We start from the raw sequence: 22,805 nt of genomic DNA on the forward strand, positions 1-22,805 counted from the left end.
TGCAAATATCATCCCGTGGAATCTTTTTTCAACTATATCATTATTTTTATTTTTATTTTTTGATTTCAAGATATTAACTTCCAAGACACCACTATCTCATATTTGCTCTACATTCATCCTATGAAAGTTATTACTTAATTGTTCTACTAATAAATAAATTGTTTTGTCTTTCATTCACATTGTTTACATTTCTCATTCCTTGAGTACTTCCTTTTAAACATATGATTCAGCACCCAGCTTCCCCACCCAAAACCCTTCAACGAAGACTCATCAAAGGAGCTTCTCTACAAAGATGATGACAATCCTGCACCTCAACTTTCAAAGAAGCAGCGCCTCTCCGTTTCATCACCTGAAAAAGTAAGCATCTACTTCTAATTACTTTCCCTTCTTTATGAACTCACATGCTCAACAATAATGACATCTTCATTTCTCATTACTGATTTATCTTTTAAAAAATTTAATATTTGTTGCTGTATAAAATTTATAACTTACAGTTACACTGATTTTTTCCAATAGGAAACCAATTAACATTGGGTTAGTCAATGCTTGCTTTTCCAACATCACAACCTGATTGGCGTCTTCATCATCTGCGTTGTTGATACAGCTTGCTGCTCATTCACGTCCAATTCTCTACCTATATGTATAAAACATAAAATATTTACCTCTCGCTGCTTTTGTTATGCTTGAACTAACTTTTGCAACTAACTTTGTTAACTATCTAAACTTGACTTTTGCAACTAACTTTGTGAATATACTATCTATTCCCATGTAACATGTGCAAAAAAAAAATATTACAGATTTTGACACCCGCGGCATCGCGCGGGTATCAAGACTAGTTTTATATGAAAAGTCGTGTGGTTATCGATGCTTGTAGCTTGCATGCAACGTGTGACAATCTAATTAGAAGCCCCGGAAAATATCTATTTTTTTCCTTCTAATAATTGATATTTGATTCCCTTACCTAGTTGGCAATGCAATACCTATGGACTCTATCACATTCAAGCATAAATTGAAATTGAGGTTTGGTATAATTTAATTATATATAAAATTTAATTGTAAAAGCTATTTTTTTTATATATTTTTTAGTTTTTTTTAATGAATTTCATGCATAAAACTTAACCTCAATCGTAAAAACAAATACATGCGAAGACGAGTTTGCCGCTCAGATGATCAGTGATGGTTATTTGGAGCATAATTTTCCCTCTTGCGGGTAATCTCTCTTGAATTTATTTCAAATCGACGAAAAATGTTGTTCATTTTGCCCTCGGAGTTGCAGGGCATTTGAGGTTCGAGGCGGTGAAGCGGAAAATCAAATCCAACACGGGACATGAATTCGGTGGATTTCATGTATCCAGCAATAACACATCTCTTTTCCTTTTTTAATTCTTCTCTCTTTAATTTCGAGCTTGCCGTGATTGCCTTCCTTCCTTCTTTTTTTTTTTTTTTTTTTTTTTTTTTTTTTTTTGTGAAAGCTTGATGCAACAGTACGCAAAATTTCTTTAAACTTAATTACATCATGTCTCCTTTTGCGAAGAAAAAAAAGGTTAGATCGGACAACCCCCCCCCCCCCCCGGCAAAAAAAAAAAATCGAAAAAAATACGGATCGAAAAAATGCATGAATTAGATTTTTTCATGTGCTCAGGCCTGTAGTAACTCGGTTGTTGTTGTGACAAGGATGGGACATTGCATGCTAAACAACGCCTATAGTTACCATTATAGAAAATAGATTGTTTGTGGCTGTTACATCTGTAATTTAATATCAACAAATTTAATCTCGGATTATCTTTCCATGTGTTAGCAGTTTACAAATCACTGTGCTCTACTGAGACATTCTGCTATAGTTACAGCGATACTGTACTAAATAATATTTTCGATTTTCAGACTATAAGTTTCTTGAACCATGAACTTCAGTGCCCCTTTAAACCTGCCTCTTTGAAACGACAGCTAGAATTTGGCAACGTTTTTGCGATTGCTTTTTACTGGTTTCCATATACTTCTTGGTGACTTGCCTCTCCATGGGGCCGGATTTGCAGCAGATGTTTCCAGGTTGACATCAAACTTGGTTGCATCAAGAGACAACCTTTCTTTAATGAAGGAATCCAAATCCAGTCCACTACCCCTACCTTCTTTATCATTGCCAAAGCTGTTAGAGGATGGATTACCGGCTGAGTTGTCATCGACACCTTTTTCTTTACCTCTTGATATATTTCTCAAAGCTTCCTGTGCCTTCTTGTACGGGTCCTGATCCATGTTCAGGAGCTTCTTTATGCTGTCCACTGCTGGGTCAAGGATATCTAAAAATCCTGTAACCCATGAGACGTCATCTACAACTTCGGTACGCTGTGCCAAAGGATGAAAATATGTTAAATTGGGCTCCAGTTATTCAACATCAAAACAATAAATGCAAGTTTACATCCAATCCAATTTCCCAAGCAGCATGCTTGGTTTACTGATGAAATGATAGCAAAATGATGAGAACAAGACTGAAGGAAAGAACAATCAGAAACTTTGTTTTTGATGATTTTGATTAGATGAACAGGTCATCCAAAATGCGGGTATATACAGCAGAAAAACGTCCTTCAGTGCTAGATCTTGTCATTTAGGGTACAGAAAGGCGATTACTGACCTGTTGAAAGTAGAGGTTCCGAATTTCCTCAGCACGCACACTGTTTCCTTGATCGTCCTCCAACTGTGCCCATGTCATCCATGTTACATAACTCTGAGAATTTATGTTCAGGGATGATCTAAATAATCTTCGAGCTGCGGACAGGTTACCAGCTCTTTGTTCTAGGACACCCCAAGCCTGCAATGGATGACAACAGAATAAGACACTCAAGTTGACACGGATAAAAGTCACTCCCAACATTGTTGTTAACTATGCATGCATTTGAATTCATGCGAATTACCTGTAGACATCTAGCTGCACTTTCAGTGGTTGTGTTAATTGAAAGAGCCTTTTGATATAACTCCCTTGCAGTGGATATGTTGCCTTCTTTCCATTCCATCCATCCCCAAGCCTAAATTTGGAACATCAAACAGTCAGATAAATTTTACAGTGATAGAGTGTACAAGTGTTTCAATAATGAGAAAAATAGAAACAAGAATAATTTGCTATTTATGTTTGCATCAACTATGCATGCAACAAGAAGGAATTTCGAAAGAAGAAGATATGACACAAAACTGATCAAGTTTGATTACTAGATCTAAGTATTGTATGAAGAAACATCTTACAATCCAAACGGGTTGGTGCCTTGGGTCCAATTCAGATGCTTTCCTGAACAATACTCTCGCAAGATTTGCAGTTGAATGTCTATATTCCAATAAAGCAAGAGACTGAAGTAGAACAGCATCCCTTGGATTAAGTGCGTGGCCTATCGTTAAAAGTTTTCTTGCTTTCTCAATATTTCCAATATTCGCTTCAAAAACTCCCCATACGTGCCATGCAAATCTGTTCTTAGGGCTTGCTTGTACTGCTTTCTGAAAATTAAATTAGAAACAAGAATATCACAGAATGAAAGGCTGAAAAGGAAGCATGCTGCATGAAAACGTGGAAAAAATACAGCTCAAAGCAAGGAATACCTCAAAGAGTTTCCTAGCGACAAGATTGTTCTCCTGTTGCATTTCTAGTTGTGCCCATGCCTGAATCAGAAGATCTCAACAAATTGAGGACTAAATAATTTATGAAAGCAACATCACAACATCTAAGAATGTTTAGGATGCCAAGTACTTACAAGCCAACTGGCACAGCTCTTTGGATTACACTTAGTTGCTTGCCTGAACAAGTATTGAGCCTGCTTATATCGATTTGCTTTAGCTTCCAAAAGTGCTAGTGTCTGGTAAACATACTCATTTCCACCACAAAACTTAAGGCCTTTAGCAAGTAATTGCCTTGCCTTCTTAACATTTCCCTGTTTTAGCTCTAGAATTGCCCAACCATGCCAAGCAGCTACGTGTCTTTTATCAGCAACTGTGGCGGCATCGAATAACTCTCTTGCTCTCCTAATATTACCCATTTTATTTTCCAAAACAGCCCAGCACTGTTCCAAGGACATGTGCTGGTTAAATCCAAATACGAGAAATGAAAGTAGAATAGGAATGCGGTTCATCCTATGATATGTTTACCAACGTTGAGCCAGCGCTACAAATTTTACAACATACATCACCATGCTATCACTCCATGAAAAAAACCAAAGAATGAACCAACATCATATATATTGGCTATACCAACATTAGGCACCTGCAGGATGCTGGTGTGATTGAGTCGACAAAATGCGCGACCACAAGTTTGGAATTAGGGAGTTTCACAACAGTTAAATCTACGCAACCTATTCAACAAGCTAAATGATCATACAGTGACGTCATTTACTATTCTCTGTGTTACATGAGTAGATGGGGTATTCACTGAATGCAGAAATCTATCAACAAATTTCGCAGAATTCAAACATTGCACGACTCAACTGTAAAATTACCACAATTCCAAGGGGCCAGTGGCAGAACAATGTAAGAAATAAAAAAAAAAAACCTTCAAGATTCCCTCTTTTTTTGACAGAAGCAGAAATGGAGATCAATACCAAGATCAAACTCAGGTAACAATTGACCCTGCCACCTAGAACCAATAGCTTAAGAAATAAAACAAGAGTGAATGTCCAAGAACTTGCTTTGGGGGCATAAATAAGGATCAAAGCATTTCATAAGCCCTCAACAATTACCAAATCGATAAAAAAAGAGTAGCATTAAGAGTTGAATCACGTTTGTAGTCGGAAAGAATAGTTACACGTCTCTAACCTGCCAAACGTAAGGATTCTCTCCTTGAGTTGCCTGGCACCCTTTCTCATACACAGCTCTTGCTGCTTCTGTTTTTGATTGCTTGCCCAATATCTTCCCTAATGCCACATATGGCTTCCCATCTTCAGGCCAATAACTAATACACTTAAAAAACCACAAAGAGAAACCCATTTTTAACAGCACCAATATTTTCCTCAAAAAATCAACCAAAGTTAATCACAGCAAACAAAAACATACCTTTTGCAGTATCTCCTCAGCTTCTTTATACTTAAAACGCCTAGCTAACACCTTGGCCTTATACAAAGCCAAGTCCAAATTCACATCAAGTGGCTTCTCTTGAGGACCGGAACCAGAGGACCCCACTCTCTCTGGCTCAAAAATTGGCATCTTTTTTGCAAACTCCTCAAGGCCCACATCAATGATTTTCAAGGATTTAGTGTTATCATCATCGCTTTCTTTCTCACTACTCTCGCCGGAATCCTCACCGGGAACCTCCATTTCCGGCCGGCGAACAACCAGCATTCCCTCCAAAGAATCTCTCTTTGATTCAATAACAACATTGCTTTCCCGGTTGCTAAGGTCACTGGTTCTTGATGATTCTAAGGAGAGAGGTTTTGGGTCTAGAACAGGAGGGGATTCCTTAGAGGAACATGGTATTGTTGTTCTTGTTTTGGTATGGACTTTGAAGTGGAGTTTGGAGTTGTTGTTGGGGTTTTGAGAGGGAGAGAAGAGAGTGAAAGTTGCTTTCGAAGTAGAAGAGGAAAAGGGAGGTGAGAAGAGGTGCATTTTCTTTTCTTTCAAATTTCTGTTTTTGTTAACGGATGAAGAGGAAAGTGGTCGAGAGGAGAGAATACTGGGCGGGCTTTGTGAAGGAGAAAGAGGCGTGGTGTGTAAATGACCACCGCGGCCTTTTGGACTTGAGGTGGCACTCTGGCATTTTTTTATTTTTTACAGTTATATGAACTCTTATTTTTGTTTTTCGGGTAAGCACGAGAAATGCAGTGACTTTGAGGGTACTTTAGTCTATGCAAACAAGGGACGTCACTGGCGTAAGAGCAGCCACGTCGCTCAACACATCGGGTGGCTTAGCTCTCTAATCCAGCTTGCGGATTTTTATGCCACGTGGACAGCTTTTGTTGGTGGGAAATCATAGTCTATCTCATGGACAACAATCTGCTATCTTGGGACATAGTGATACGAGCGTTCAAGACAAAGGAATTAGTTCTTTGGGACACGGTGATACGTTCACGACAAAGGATCTATTGTTTTTGTATTTTTTAAAAACGTTTTAAAATTATTTTTTTCCTCACTTCAATTTTTTTAAAAATTATTTTAATATACTATATCAAAAATTAATTTTTAAAAATATAAAAAATAACCAAAGTAGCTTCATCTCATCCATTCTCATAGTAATACTCTCACCACACCTTTTATCTCTTTTTTAAAAAACAATTAATAATTAATTATATAATAAATAGCAAGTGATAAGAGTTTAGAATTAAAAAGATTTGTTTTTCCTGAAATTTTAGGTTCGAATCCTGTAGTTGCTAATATTAATAGCTACTCGAGGCTTACCTGATTGTTAACTTCAGGGCATGTGAAAATTAGTCGAGGTGCGCGCAAGTTAGTCTAAACACTCTATATAAATAAATAAAAAAACAATTAACAATTATTGAGTTAATTTTTATATAATAACATTAAAAAATTGTTTAAAAACACAATAATATTCTATTTTAAAAAAAGATAGAGCTGAAAAAAAAATGTGAAACTTTCTATTCAAAATACAATATATACAGGGAATCAAGAATTAGTTTAGATTTGTGGAGTTTGAAAAACTTTTTTTTGAGATTATGCACAGTTTTTCTTCTCAAGACCTTCTCTGTTTCTCAGATGAAAAAAAATACAATGATGGAAATATAATATTTTTTTTTATGCAAAAACACTTTTTAGTAAAATAAAACAGAATGATGGAAAGCAGAATGTCTCACTGGTAGAACAAAGTGTGAAAAAAGTTTCCCATTGGTGAATGATGGAAAACAAAGTGTGAAAAAAATAAACAAGTGCGAACACTAGCATAGTGCTATACAACAGTTCACGCATCAACCTACAAACTCAACAGATAGCATCATTTTGAGAGAATGAACACGCATCCTGACAGAAAGGGACTGAGAGAATTACGAGCAAAAAATATTCTACAACTAGAAGATTCAGCATCAACGCTTGCTACTATGCATTAATCATCCAGTTTATCCTAAAAAATAAATATTAACATGAAAGAAAATAATGATCAAGCTCTGAATATCATACAACAGAGACTGGTCGTAGCCATCGATTAAATATCAAATTAACACTATGATGAGCATCATAGATGTGTATCAGAACAATTAAATAATGCATGGCATTTATTAAATCAAGAAAAATTAAAATATTTCCACCGGACCTCCACATAATTTGTCAGTCATCGAGTAGTAATTTCCACGATAACTTGCCTGCTTCTATCCATCAATAGACAGTCTGAGGTAAACCTGGAGCCCCAGAATGGATGATTAAGAAAGGATAAATGCAACGTACCTGCGAACGCAAAAACCTAAGTTCCACCCCATCGTCTTTTTCTGGCTGGCCTATCTTGGTTAGCTGGAACTGTATCGATTATCACTTCAACTTGGGGTTCGGAAGTCTTGTCCAGTTCCTTTATCTGTGCAATTGGATCCTTAAAGCGCTCCCTACGTTTTTCCATCTTTGCTATCGTGTCCAGTATCCGTTTACTGTCTACTGCCCCATCATTCTTGTTTCTACTGGAAGCATTTTCACAGAGAAAATTTCTATTCTTCGCATTGCAAGTTGGAACCACACTTTTAAAAGCACGTTTTTTTGCCAACTTGTTTTCCATGCTTGATTCTTCTGCCATTATCTGGCCGTCTTCAATGTTCAATTTTTCGCTGTGCTCAGTAACTTGAGATTTACCGATCCATTTCTCTTTATCATGGCCTCCAGTTTCAAGAACATCAGTTTGGATTCCTGTCTGGGATTCATTGAAATCCTTCGAACACAATGGCTCCTTGGCAAACTTCAGATCCATCCTTTTAAACATACTTTTCTGCATTAAACTTCGACCATTAGAACATCTTTCAGGGAACTTCATTATATATTGCCATAAGAAAATGTTAACCATGTATACCTCGCTACGGTATTGATAGAAAATAAAACAAAAAACTATGGAGAAAATTGAATAATTCAAAGAACATATCAAAATTGTAAAAAGTCTAGATCACATTGCAGGAGAACCCAAATAACAAAATCCTGAAAACCATTAAGATAGCAAATCTGTGCAGATATTTTCTAGCAAGTCCACAATCATATGAATTAGTCATCAACTCTGGCATCTTAAGAAAGAAGCTACTAAAAATTATACATAGATTGGCAGGATTTATATGCTGTCTTCAGATGTAGTAAATTCCCTATCTTTACAAGACAGCATTAGACACCTTCTCAGCCAATGCTGAGTTAAATACCCATTTACAAACAGTCCATCAAAATGACTACTGCTACAACAAGAATCAAGCCGTTCCCAAAGCTTAATTAATGTTAGCATTCCATGGGCTGACCTATATTTAGTTCTTTTCCAAACATATCGACTTTCCTAGAACCAAAGGCAAGCTCTTCCCAAACACACTGAGGAAGTCTTGGCATTGAGAAGGTCAGATTCGTTAGAACCCTATCAAACAAATCCTCTCCTTGCCAAATAAATGTAATCCATTACAAATTCTTCACAAGAAGACAAACAAAATTTTTAAACCATTCACATTATAAAACTGGTCATGCAACATTATGAGTGCTGCTTGTATTTAGTAGCTCTTCCCTCAGCGAAGACAAACCATGAAATAACAACAGAATTGATAAAAAGAGATACTGGTTGCATACACAAAAGCAATAAATTAGCAAATAACCTCCATGGTGTCAAATCATGCAGCTAATAGGAAATGATAATCTACCACATAATACAGAGCTTAAAATCACAATGGACTTGGTGTATGAAAAAAGAAAAAAAAAAGGATAATGAACAAATGGACAGTATTTCACATGATAATTCAACAACATGCGCCTAGGACAGGATTGAATAGGATAATTGAACATCCAACAGCAATGCATGAAACAATAAGCGCAAATTTGAACATCAGACAAATCTCAAAAAGAATTCACTTCACCACAACAATGCAACAAGAGATCATAACTCTTTACAAGGAAAACAGTTTGCTAATGTCTCTATGCATCAAGACATACCAAATCAATATCTGAATCAACTAAAAAAGACAGAGGATGAATAAGCAGAAAAGCAGGGGTATAGTAATCATAAGGATCAGTCACAAAATTTATGAGATTGCATAACAGCAAGTGAAACGTAAATGCTGGAACATGCTGTCAAAGAGATGGCTAATTCAAAAACTCAAAGAAATAAAAATTATCAAGTAGAATTGTTACAATCTGCAACAAACTGTCAATCAGATAAATTTTCCCGATATTAAGTATATCACAGATTCCCCACAAAATTCATAATTTAGGAAGCAATTATCATGCCATTGAGTTATCAATAACAATATTCCTTTTATTGGAGTCAACTATAAACCAGAGTATTAAGGGGGGCAGAGGGATGCAATGTTGATAACTTGATAAATATTTAAAAACTTCACCCCAGAGGGTACTCAATGCATCTAAGAAAAAAACTATAATTACATTGCACTGTCATTTTGGAGGTATTTTACATTCAAATTCACAATAACCTTCTTCAGTGCAAAAGAAACTGTAATGGCTTTCTAAATTTCATTTGCCAATCTGCCCCTACTATTAACAAATCTTAAATATAAGATCCATGAAGGAACCATGCTAAATATACCAAAATATCTCACTTCGGAAGTGGCAAGTATATAAAGTGTAGAGGATATAAAATGTATGAATTATCACCAGAAGAGCATAGCATGCAAATCACATGCAAATATACTGTCAGAGGAGCATAACATGCAATATCAGGTACAAGCATTGTAATAGTGGTTTATCAAAATCTGATTCCTAGAAAACTAATATTTTCCCGACAAGCTGGTTTCATTTCTCAACCTTCTGAAGTCTCTACAATAACAAACAAGGACATACTATTGAAAAATCCAAACTAACATCAAATGGAAAGGTAGCATGTTAAATATCAATTCCATAGCCATAACAAGAAACATCACACTACACTTGCAATGGGGAAATTGCAGAACACGATCAACTGCTTATTACTGAGTGTTTCTTTATCCTGAATGGCTTATTGACAATAGAGCATGGGAAGACACGAAAAAATTCTTAATGAGCTTCACAATGTGAATCACATGGAAATTTTAATATGAGAAGAAATGTCAGATAAACACACAATGAGATAGATAGCATTAACAAGAATAAAGACTTGCTCAAAAGAAGAGCACTAACACATACAAGTACAGTTGTACAAGGTTTTGATCTCAGCTTCCCTAAGTTTACCTTTACTTCTCCAACATTCAGGTCAACTAGATCACAGCACCTCCTGACCATCTTCTCATGCCCCCTTCTATACATCCTACCAGGATTTCTATTGACACACCTAGCATTACTTCCTTCTCTGATCATTTTGTAGCTATGCCGGCTAAAATCCATACCATTAACCACCACCCCACCAGTGGCAGATCTATGTTTAGCATGAATTGTTTCATGTGTTGAAGTTACTCCATAGAAACATGGTTTCCTTTCAACATAAAAATCGCCAACATGATGCCTGAAAATAGATTCATCCTGTTTCCACTTAAGTACTCTAGATCTCCTGCTATATTTTCTCCTCTCCAAATGAACCTGATCGTCAGGATAAATGATACCATCTTCAGCATCAATGGTGTCGTTAAAACTACCATCCCAATCACGATCCTGGCCTTCCCTGATGCATATTCGTCTCTTTGGTCTCGTATATCTTTCAGTTAATCTGGAGTTGAACATAACACTTCTTGACGGCGACATCTCCTGCCACCTTCCATTGTTGGATTCATAAGTTTCCCTCTGATACTTGGAGAAAAAATGTTGATGAAGTGGATCACAATTATCTTCTTCAGTTTCCATGTTCCATGTACTATTCAAATCCATATGGGGATCACAGCCATATTTAACCCTTCTACTGGAAGGATTCCTCTCTCTCCCAATAAAGTTGCGCCTTTCACATTTTTCATTCAAAGAAAACCTTTTCTGGTTGGCCACAGATCTTCCACAATTTTCTTGCATTAAGTCATCTTCATTTTCATGACCAAGCAAGCGCATACTGTGAGTGCTCTTCTGAAATTGGATGTTTCCACTCTTCCTTTTCCATAGAATTTCTCTCTCTTTGTGATTGTTGTACTTGGAAACCAAATGTCTTGACCTCCAATAAGTGGGAGGAATCGCGTCCTCCAGAAAGAGTCCTCTTCCAGAACTATACAAATCTTTGCACATATCTTGATCATCTAATCTACAGCTTCGTTCATGGAAAAATTCCTTCTCATTCCAATCCCTTCTGTTCTGTGGAATCATCTCATCTTTAAAGCTGTGATTATATTTTCTATGAAAGTGTTTTTTGTAAACAGCCTGAGCATGGTCATCCCTGCACCTTTTACCATTGTAACCACAAGAAGGGTCTTTCTGCCGACTATAAGAGAAATCTTCTCCATTTCGATAATCAAAATCATGCAGATTTTCAATGTGTCTGCTACAATCAAGGGATGAGCGATCCCTAAGTGTGGGAGAGGTATGGCTATCATTATTAGGAAGGATCCTGCATTCAGGAACTCTATGGAGTCTCCGATTGTGATCCTTCCTTTCCTCCCAAACAGGTCTTTTATGACTTGAACAATTTTGGATACCTGATGTTCTTATAACACCATTTCTTTTAGGGCTCTTATGGTTAGATGTAACAGATTCCTGTAACTTGGTGCCCAAAGATGGCTTTCTTAAGGGACCAGGAGAATCTTTGAGAGTATGACAGATATTGTCTCTGGATGCTTCAGAATCACTGTCAGAGTAGGATAGACTTGGGCTAAAATAACTGTAATCACTCAGTGATAGTTCTGGCTCGCTCAGAAATTGATCTGACTTGCACTCCTTCCTGTCAATTTCTTCCTCTTCCTCGTCTACAGTTTCCATTTTTTCAGCAATTCCTTCTGAAGAATGGGCATTTTCCTTTTGATGGTGATGCCCATCCGCATTAGAAATCTGGTTGGCTTCATATTTATCAGTCTTCGGAGACATTTTATTGGACACCGACATTGACTGGAAACACCTAATGATAACAAATTAAAATCATTACCATCATCAGTGGTTCAACAAAAGCACCGGAATATAAAGAAAGCTAAACTTCTAATGTAATAGCTCTTCAATATAAAATGTCGCCTGAACGAACATGAAAATTAATCTTAGACAAAGCAACATCATCTTCTATCAACCAAGTCTCTGCTTCATTATATTACATTAAGCATAAAAGAAATGCTTATGAGACTTTTAGCCTCCGCTTAAAAAATATGAGAGTCATTAGATGCAATATTACAAAACTGAGTATTTCTATTGAACTCCAGAACCACAATAATGAACATGGAAATTAAACATCTTAGACCAAGCAACATCATCTTCTATCAACCAAGTCTCTGCTTCATTATATTACATTAAGCATAAAAGAAATGCTTATGAGACTTTTAGCCTCCACTTAAAAGATAGGAGATTCATTAGATGCAATATTACTAAACTGAGCATTTCTATTGTTCGATTTTGATTGCCAAATCTATTTCTATTGTTCGAACTCCAGAAGCATAATAAAACTCTAACTCACATCCAAGACGTGTACCATGTTAGATTTTGATTGCCATAAAGCCACCATATTCAACTAGGAAAACAAATCCAAGCCAAACCAACTGTACAGGAAATATGAAGATAATTCTAGATATTTAAATGGTTAAAACTTTTTCAGAGAGGAAGACCTGAGATTTCCTTCCAGAGAGTCCGCAGAGGGTTCATCTCTACTGGCACTACCAGAAGAGCAGGCATCTCTTTTATCATCAACATTTAAATCCCTTCTTTTTGATGCTCCGGGTTCAATGCTATCTATATGGCTTGATTGCTCCATGCTGGACTGAGAGGAATTGTCATTGGAGTCCTGCACATTGATCTGTTCCAAATCATGCAAAGAATTAATCATTATATAGAGTAAAAAAATGTTGTAAAAGAAGTCATACATATTTAAAGTAAAATCCAACCTTTATAACAACATCAGAATCCCAAACACGTGGACGCCTTAGATCCATGGTTGGTTGACGTTCACCAGTGCTGTCTTCAACCTGAATTGCTCTGCCTTTTCGCTGAAGCAATCAAAACAATTCATTAAATAACAGCATACAGGAAAGCATACTAGACATTCATAGAAAAAATAAATGTAGTCAATGTGGTAATATCAAAATAAGGAATCCTTAATTTAGGGGGTACCAATCCCAGCTGCTTCCCTCCCCTATCAGCATATTCTGATGAAGAATCAACTTGATTAATATGGTCAGCTATAGCTATACTATTCTGCTCAGGTCCGAATTTATAAGCCTGATTTCATGCAAACAGAATATATTTGGAATTCCAGCATTCAACTATGATTTCACAATGGCCATGAAAAGACCCCTAAAAAATAAAAATACTCACCTGGGTAGATTTTGAAGAAGGAAGAATTGACGTTGCATCATGCATGTAAGACTGTTGCCCATATTGCTCCTACAATGCATCTCACAGAGTTTCAATGATTAGTGGCCAATTGCCAGTTAACAAAAAAGTGGTAATGGCAATAATTCCTATCATAAATCAGTCGCGCATATCTGTGTTCTTTTTTTTTTCCTTTGCAAATGAGGTGTTAGAACTCTTTGATCATATGGCTATAAGGTCAATTATCTGACCAAAATGAGTATAATGTTTCAAAAATTTACCAATGACATGCAGTACTGTTTCCAGCTATCCTCATTGAAACCAAAATTGAAGAAATTGGATATATCAACTCCAGGATACCTCCACTGCTTTTCTTCAAATGCATCAATATTTACATCTAGTATACTCCTGTTGAATACAAGGAAGCAAGATTTTACTTAATATTACTGGAGAATTAGAACTCTTGCATCCAATACAAGAGTACAAAAATTCCCTCAATCATTCATCACTGCAGCAATAGCAGCCTCATCAATGTGAAAAAACATTTACCCTTATTTAGAACATTAAATCATTTTGTATGTGCATTGCTGTGTGCTATCTTATAACAACCCTAAATAAATTGTATTTCCACAGAACTGGAGTAATGGGGGTATTTACTAACCTATACCATGGAAGTGAGTAACCATATCCACCATGAGATAGTACTGAATTGGTTGTAGCATGAAAATTAGCAACCCGACCTGAATTTACCTTGTGTTGCTTGCACCTGTTATCTTCCCAATTACCTCTAGCAGAGCTAGAAGAACGAGATGCCACCCCAGCAGATTCATTGCCTTTTTTATTGCTCAAAAATGATGATCCATATGGTCTTGCATTCTAAACAATAGCAGGAGAACAAGAAACTAACTAGGTTATTTTCACATCAAACTTCCACCTCTAGGAATACTATCATTATCAAAAATAAAAACACGGAACAAAATATCATATTAACATGTCATTCTGCAATCGAACAAACCGAAAATCAAAACTGCTGATTTTGAACTTTTTTACATTCTTGGTCTTGATATACAATACCCAGACAATTCTCAAAAAGACACCATCTACATAACCATCAGTCATGTCATTGCACTTGATAAATCAGAACCAAAGATCTAAAGCTACAAATTAAAAATCCAATCACCAAGATGAATTTCAAAACAAACTAATTAAACAAAACCCAAAACAAACTCATACTAATATCCAGCTAAGAAAATTACAATATTTCCGTAAAATTCAATATCTAATGTTAGAAACAGCAAATTACACTTCATATCCATAAAAATTCTAAAATCGAGTATTTCGACTAAAGTCCAAAACGTACACTCCTAGTCTCCTACAAAAAATAGAGACAAAAATCTGAACTGAAAAATACAAAACGCCATTTCCATGAAAACTCAGTACCTTATATTGCAAATGCGGCAATTGATGAACACCCTTTACTCCATTCCCACTAACACTACATTCTACTCCATTTTTAGCACCAACAGAACCACCACCCTCCTCCCCTTCTTCCTCCTCGAAACCGCCACCGCCATTACCATTACCGTTCCTTTCTCTGCCAACTTCAAACCCTTTACAATCCTCATCATTCAAAACAATATTCAGATCATCTTCACTATCACTCCCATCACCAACTTCCTCCAGAACCCCCAACTTCTCCTCGTTTAATTCCTTGGACTCCGACACTACCAGGCTCTCTTCTTTTTCGCTTTGATTAACTTTGTTATGATCACTGCCTTCATTTCCTTGATGTGATTCTGATTCTGTACATAAATTACTGGAGTTTGGTAATGAATTGGTAACTGAACTCGCTTGAATCACAACATCTAAGTATAAATCACCGAAATCATCACCGGTGAAATCATCCATTTGGAAACCCTAAAGGTTATTAAATTTATGGGGTTTTTTTGTTAAATGGAGAGACCATTTTGTTGATGGTTTCGAAATGAGTGAAGAAGAGAAGTGGAGAGTGTGTTTATGAGAGGGCTAAAACCCTTACATGGGATAATCCATAAACCCTACCCATACTATTCAGAATTGGATATCGTAACTCGGTCCTTATATGGTTAGAAAATAACAAGTTAGTCCCTCAAGGTTTGTACATTTTTAATCACTTTCCAGTTGCTCATGAACTATTTGTACCGCTTCCGTAGTAGCCTCTAAACAAACTGATGTGAATGAAATTGAATAGCCAAAAGAAAACTATAATTCTCGCACACCTAACTAGCATGGTTTTGGAAGGATCAATGAATGGCGTCTCTTGAAAGTTAAAAGGTTATTTTTTAAAAATAATATTTATTTATAAATATATTAAAATAAATTTTTTAAAAAATATTTTTAATATTGATATATCAAAATAATCTAAAAACACTAAAAATATATTAATTTAAATTAAATAATATAATAATAAATTTAAATTTTTTAAAACACAAAAAAAAAAATCGACTTTCAGCTAAGAGACTGAGAATTTGATATTTTACTGCTCGCAATCTATTTATGAATCTTGTGTTTGAAAAATGAAATACTATAAAACTTAAACAAATAGTGTCCTGAATGATTACAGGTTTTAGAACTACTAAAACAATCAAGGGAATCGTCTCACAAGCTTACAGTCCTCGTAAATCTTGCATAATCTTTTTTTTATTATTATTTTTATATCAAAGCTCACTCAAATAAATCCAGCATGATTGAAACCTTCTTAATTGAATTTAACTTAGAGCATTTAATGAAATTTTATGTTTAAAACCTTCTTAAATATTAAGAATAAAATTACAAATTTAATCTTTAAAAATATTAATTTTGTGTATTTATTTAATGTTTTGTTGTGTTTTAGTTTTTTTTAATCACTAAATTGGTGCTTTGGACCACTCTATTGACTGAATCAAAATATTTTTTAATGTAAAGAAAATTAATTAGGCATCATTCATGCTTTTCAAAAATTTTCGAGTTATAAACTAAATTAGATTTATTAAGTTCACTTCAATATTTAATTATATGATGTACCAAAAATAGATAGTTGCGACAAATAAATTAAATGAAATAAAAAAATAATTACAATGGCAACAAAAAAATGCAATATTTGAAAAGATTCATATAATCTCACTTGATAACAAAAGAATTAAATGAAATTTTAATAAAATAATATCCAAGATACATTTTTAATTGATCCAAGAATGTAAAAAAATATATATCAATAACAAAACACTAAGGATGAAAATAGAAAAAATATTTATTAAAAAAAAACCAACTTGAAATAAAACTGTTAAACAAGCAACTCAGGTAACGAGAATGAAATATCCTTATAAAAAGCAAATTAAAAAAAATATAAAGCTTAATTTCCAGTTAATCTAATGTTAATAGATAAAATTAAAAAAAAACACTCAATTAAAAAAAATAAAATAAAATTAACTTGTGTTAGCCTCCCAACCTATTACTCAGATTATAAAATCAGAATAACTTAGTAGAAAAGTAAATCAATCAGAATTGTAAAGTTCAATTCTCAGTTGACGCAATGTAAAAAAATAAAATTAAAAAAATAACAAAAAAAACTACCTAAACGAACCCACAATATAAGTCATATAATTAGGATAGACTTAGGGAAAGAAAACGAAAAAAATTATAAAACCTAAGAAATTCAATATTTTAAAATAAAATTAAAAAACAAATATTTTTAAAATAATAATTAAAATAATTAAAATCAAATTTGATATAAAAACTCACAATCAATTTTGTCATTTTGAAAAGAGTGATTCGTGGAAAACAACTCCACCACAGCTGTGAAAAGGAGAGCTAAAAAAAACAGAAATATTATATTTTGACTCTTTTTACTTATTGTTCATGCTCTAATGAAAAAATCAAATAAAATATTTTTTTTTCAGATATATTATTTCTTTATATCTTTCAGAAAAACTAAAATTAACAATCAATAAAAAAATAAACCAATTAAATATAATTATGTGAAAAAAATAACATTAAAATTATTTAAAAAAAATACTTATTTATTTTACTTTAATAAAATTGGCTTTTTAAATGGTTTTTTTATTAAAATATATACAGTAAAAAAACTATATTTATATTATTTTAGTAATTTATCTCTTTAAAATAACATCTTCCATCCAAGAAAAGGAAATGAAAGAAGAATATCATGGTGGACTTTCGAGACTCGTTGCTAGTTAAGGCGGAACTTTCGAGACGATTCCAACAATATCTGGGAAAGACAGCTGTTAAAGCTTCAAATTTGCGGCACGTGGCGCCATATCATGGTGGACTTCCTCATTTATTTGCGTGAGTGCTACACGTGTTAAACAACTTTTTCCTCGCTCATTGGGTTGTCAGGTTCAAATGCTGTTGAATCCAACAAGCGATAAAGGCTTGCTGGACCTAAACGAGATCGAGAAGGTTCTCACTGATCCGAGAGCGGATGACGTGAAGGTTATAATAAAAGTCATTTTAAAAAATAAAATTGTTAATATAGTTTTTTGAATAGTATAAATATATTTTTATATGCATTAAAAAAATCATTTTAACAACATATTTATAATTTAATATATTTAATATTAATATTTTTTATTTTTTTGAGAAAAATTATGTAGACGATAAAATAAATCCTATCTATTTTAATACTTTTAGCTTTTTTTTTTATATATAGGTATATTGAAATCACCTTTCTTTAACTGAAAAACTATTTTGATTTTTTACTTGGCTATCTCTTTGAAACTGCAAAATCATCGGGAAAAAAGCTAAAAAAAGAGTTTTTTACTTTGGCTCCTATCCCATTAGGGATGCCCTTACATTGTATCACTGGGTAGAGCAGGAGGGTTTGTGTTCGTTGTTTTGGATATTGGTTGATAATGGTTTCTATGGTGTTTAAGAACAACATGTGTTAAGATGTTTGTTGATTTTTCCAAGCATTAAGATCCCCGTTCATGTCTTGAGTTTTTCATTTGCATGGGCAGGCTAAGCAAAAGCAAAAGGGTGCTCGGCGAATGACCCTCCCCGGCGTAGAAGGGCAAGAGGGAGGAAAGTGGATTCTCATTAACTCCGGTCTGTTTTCCTCTCTATAATGTTAGATACATATATTGTTACTGAAAAAGAAAAAAAAGAAGAAGTTAGATATTTTACAATCAATGCAGCCCAATGTTGAGCTGGTTAGAGTTTCCTTTCTCGCTGCTTAAAGGGGAAAACTGGAATAGACTGTGTCAAATAATTCTTGCATAGTCTTATGTGTTCTTATTGAGTTTCTACCTTACTCAATACGGGCATCAATTTCATGCTCATAGTAACCCTACGAGCAAGTTGAAATTGACTTAAATTCTGCTAGCATAATTGTGAAACATTGGTACTTTGATGAACTCTTTAGGTGATAACGAGGCTTGTTGATTCATAGAACCCTGCTACCTTCTTTGTCCTTAGGTAAGGTGATAGTTCATGTTCTTGATGAGGAGGCTCGAGCAGACTACGATTTGGAAAGTCTTTGGACCTCAGAAACATCTAAAGAGGACCCAGTTCGGGTAAAAGGTAAATTCGAGGATTACAAATTTTAAACCTTTTGTGCTCTTTATCTGATTTTTTGCCTTCCCAACATGCACACCCACCCACCAATACATGACATTGTAAGCTGGGCTCTCTTCTTTATCTAGAAGGTAGAGGAATGCATTAGCACGAATCGAGATTGTTAGTTCAATTATTTTTAGCTTTTCAGGAAAATTCAATATGCATTTAGCAAAAGAGAAATCCAAGTATAAAAAAGCAATTGAGCTCCAATCTTATAGCAAGATGGTTTAAAATCTTATCCCGGTTTCTAGAGAGACAGATGTATGCAAATTTGAGAATAATCTTTCTATAACTGCATCTCTGTATTTAATCATTTCCACCTTTTATCCATTCTGCGTCTTCTAAATCGGACAGTGGCTTTCTGAGTATTTTACCCGTTGGCTTGAAGGGGAGAGACAGAGTTAAGAGTTTGCTAACCAATTTAACGAGCACTCTGCACTAAATATTCTCTGTGGTTAAGTTGCTGATTAATGTATTGGTCTTGTGGAGTTCTATAAACTTGCATATACGTGTATATATAAGTTTCTGCATGTATGTAATGTGTTTTCTTCCTGGGTTTTGGACGGGAGACGTCCATGACTCTGTGGTCTGTGGGGTAATCTACTGATTACTATCATCTTAGTTGTACAGCAAATTGTTAGAATTCAATCTCAATCCTTATTTGGAATGGCTTCTTACCATCACAGGGTTTCCAAACTTGTTTTTAAAATTAAATAATGGTCGTTTATGAATAATTTTCTGCAGATTTTCTGGAGCTACTCGTGCGTATTAGTCTAGACTTTTTTTTGAATTGTCTACATTGTTTCATCTTTTCTCGGAACCTCTGTTCAATCCTTTTCCGTGCAAGGATCGTAGAAAAAGAACGAGGAATTAGCTCATAAATCACAAACTAATAGTAATAACATATGATATAGTGTTTCTTTGGCTTACATTTCTACTGAAACAGATTTATAGCAAGTTAAAGCAGCTCTTAATAGTGATATCCTTCAGGCATGAAAGGATTTTGGTGAAATCAAGCACATACATGGAATTTGAAGCCAATCAGTGAAAATAGAATGCCTTGTTTCCCACTACTTGCAACTGTTCACTACTTGCAAGTACTGTTATCGTCTTCTTCTTCGTCTTTTGTACATAAAATGGGAAAGGCAGATAGGGTTTCCCAAACTCATTGCAAGGGACATCATGCCCAAGCACTGACACACATCTAGAGGAACCTTTCTGCCAACTACTGTGTATTGTACTCAAACTGGTTTGTATGAACCAGCTCTCTTCTTCTGAGTGAAGTAAAACACAGTTGCTGCAATAACAGAACCACCAAAAATCAATGCACCTGCAAGACCAAAGAACACTGCATGTTCGTCACCAGAGTAAAGGCTTATCAAAAACTTTTTTTCCTATCCCAGTTTGAGATACTGACCTATGGCAACATATATGTAATTAGGTTCTGGTCTGACTGTAGTTAGTGCACCTGCGAATTCACGCAATAGTAAATTCTCAGATTCATAAGTTCAAGTAGTAGGGGCTAGTAAATAATATATGTGCTAATTGCTATATAAACATATGCTATAAAATTATGTGAAGGAAAGTACCCTGGTCATAACAGTTCGTTGAATGCCTCCTGCTGGTACAAATGCAAAAGAAATTCTCGTGTAGACCATTGTTATAACCACATAATCCACCACTAGCCTCACAAGATTGACATGCCCCATCAAGTTGCTTCCAAGTCAACTTGAAACCACCTTGCAATGCCCGACCAAAACCCTGAACCAAGTCTCCATAAACTGCCTCGTCACTCACCAGGGCACTCACAACTGACTCGCAATATCTATGCCAATCAAATTCTGGTGTTGCTCCCTCCAAGAACACATATGACTGCTTAATACCATACTGTAAACATGCTATATGTGGAAGTGAAGGTGGATACAGTGTGCAGTTATAAAAGAAATGCAGCATTTTATTGCCTAGCGTAGAATTGAACAGTGAAGGAGTGCTATTTACTGTGATAGTATCATGGGGTACTTTTGGACAATCTGCTCGTCTTATTTTGGTATGGTGAAGGGTGAGAGATTTACTGGAGTGGTTGATGTTTGTAACAGGATAAAGATCATTAGAGAGATAGATCATTGGATTTTGGTCACTGCAAGAGATATTGAACCCTGGGTATCCACAGTGCTCAAACTGTTGACTTTGGTGCCAAAAGGGGTAGCTAATTGTGATGCCATCACCACCGCAGTCAAAGGAAGGGCATGTTGTGATTGGTGATTGATCACTAGAGCCACCATTGATGGAGGTGTAGAGGAAGACAAGGAAGAGAATAGAAGGAAGACGAGCTAGAGAGGCCATGTTCTAGAATGGAAATGCTTGTTGATGAAATGGAACTGGCAATTAGAGGCCGACGGCATACTATAATTGATTTGGGTCGATCATTGAGTTTTAACTAGTTTATTGCTGTTGTTTTCTGGTCAGGGTTGTTAAAATATGATAAAGGGAGGTCAACGAAGTAAGTAGAATGCTAAAATTTAATAAAGGGAAGTCAACGAAGTAAGTAGAAATGATACAGAAATTTTTGGAACAAGTGATTAATTTATAGTTTTTTTATGGATGATTCTCATTCATGAAAAATAAATCATGCAACATGGTACATTGTTATATGCTAAATGACTATTACCCTCAAGAGCACCAACACGATGATGAAGACCAGACAATGTTTGGTCCGCAGGCTCTGTAGCGTTCGGTCTGAAGTTTTAAAAGGTAGTAAACTGTCCATCTTGGACTCTTAGGCATGCCCCGTTAGTTTGAAGAACGATGATAGGTGCACATTTGCAGAACTTACTTGTTAATTATTTACCAATAAAAATACTGGAGTCCAAAAATATATTGTGTAGATTCCAACATAGATATGTGATTTTTAGTCCGTCAGAAACCGTCATCTTTACAGTAGGAGCATATCATTTGAGCTCCTACCCTTTTCCTAAAATGCAATTTTTGCTCATTAATCACAAATAAGGTATGCAGGTAATTGGAAAATTAAAGTTATGAGTGAGACACGCCAGACCTACAAAAAAATAACATGAAGTATTGTAACTTTTTTTATACATATACACAAAGACCTAATTCATGTAAACCAAACAAATCATGCTATAGAAATTCAAGGACGGATTCGATCATAATACATGACTTAGCCTCGTTCCATGTAAACTAAACGAGTTTGATATAGTTTTACGTGAAAGTGAAAGTGAATGGAGTGAAGAACAAGTTGATTTGTGAGAAAACACATCAAAAATATAAATTAACATGTCATGATATACTAGTAGAAGTTGGTGACAATATCAAAAAATGGTACAAACAGAGATATAAGCATCTCTCAAAGTAGAGATGCCACTTTTGGGATCCCACAGTACATGGTGCAGATTGTCAACGCCTACGTTTTTGGTTGTGCTTCTTCAACTATTCACTTCCATGGTGGCTGGTTTGCCTCTGCAAGAGTGGTAAACCCAAGAACCTTCAAAAGGCTCTCTTATGATGATTGCTTGGTCAATGGAGGGAAAGCTTTGAAAACTAGTAAGGTTGTCAGATTCACATGCTCAAATTCCTTCATGTACGCACTCCAATTTAAGTCTGCCAAGTTCTGCTGATAAGCCTAGAAACAAGGTCTTATCATGGAGAGATAAGAGAAAGGGTTTCACCTTGTACAATTAAAAAAGAAAAAAAAGTTTTCAATCCCTAAC

At 35.1% G+C, this 22,805-nt stretch overlaps 3 protein-coding genes across 5 annotated transcripts; all 3 read right to left on the bottom strand.

Moving 5' to 3' along the window:
• Positions 1-1,575: 1,575 nt before the first annotated feature.
• On the bottom strand, positions 1,576-5,723 carry LOC118046231 (protein high chlorophyll fluorescent 107). Its single transcript, XM_035055050.2, has 8 exons — positions 5,023-5,723; positions 4,786-4,929; positions 3,732-4,037; positions 3,580-3,639; positions 3,232-3,477; positions 2,907-3,017; positions 2,627-2,803; positions 1,576-2,340 (listed from the first exon to the last, which is right to left on the bottom strand). The coding sequence occupies exons 1-8, from the start codon at positions 5,569-5,571 to the stop codon at positions 1,945-1,947; spliced, it is 1,989 nt and encodes a 662-aa protein (XP_034910941.1). The 5' UTR covers positions 5,572-5,723; the 3' UTR covers positions 1,576-1,944.
• Positions 5,724-6,991: 1,268 nt separating this feature from the next.
• LOC118046212 (uncharacterized) lies at positions 6,992-15,536 on the bottom strand. Of its 3 annotated transcripts, none has more exons than XM_035055023.2 (9): positions 14,926-15,536; positions 14,147-14,361; positions 13,767-13,893; positions 13,489-13,557; positions 13,285-13,392; positions 13,059-13,160; positions 12,783-12,970; positions 10,252-12,091; positions 6,992-7,882 (listed from the first exon to the last, which is right to left on the bottom strand). In XM_035055023.2, exons 1-9 carry the CDS (start codon positions 15,391-15,393, stop codon positions 7,373-7,375), a joined length of 3,627 nt encoding a protein of 1,208 aa, XP_034910914.1. In that variant the 5' UTR covers positions 15,394-15,536; the 3' UTR covers positions 6,992-7,372. The 3 variants fall into 3 exon arrangements, with proteins under 3 accessions (XP_034910914.1, XP_034910922.1, XP_034910930.1); XM_035055031.2 differs by having other exon boundaries at positions 10,297-12,091; positions 14,926-15,535; XM_035055039.2 differs by lacking the exon at positions 13,285-13,392.
• Positions 15,537-19,947: 4,411 nt separating this feature from the next.
• LOC118046199 (LEAF RUST 10 DISEASE-RESISTANCE LOCUS RECEPTOR-LIKE PROTEIN KINASE-like 1.2) lies at positions 19,948-21,496 on the bottom strand. Its single transcript, XM_035055004.2, has 3 exons — positions 20,667-21,496; positions 20,495-20,545; positions 19,948-20,407 (listed from the first exon to the last, which is right to left on the bottom strand). The coding sequence occupies exons 1-3, from the start codon at positions 21,418-21,420 to the stop codon at positions 20,319-20,321; spliced, it is 894 nt and encodes a 297-aa protein (XP_034910895.1). The 5' UTR covers positions 21,421-21,496; the 3' UTR covers positions 19,948-20,318.
• Between the last annotated feature and the right edge of the window lie 1,309 nt (positions 21,497-22,805).

Source organism: Populus alba, chromosome 10 (assembly GCF_005239225.2).
Source record: "Populus alba chromosome 10, ASM523922v2, whole genome shotgun sequence".
Lineage (NCBI taxonomy): Eukaryota > Viridiplantae > Streptophyta > Magnoliopsida > Malpighiales > Salicaceae > Populus > Populus alba.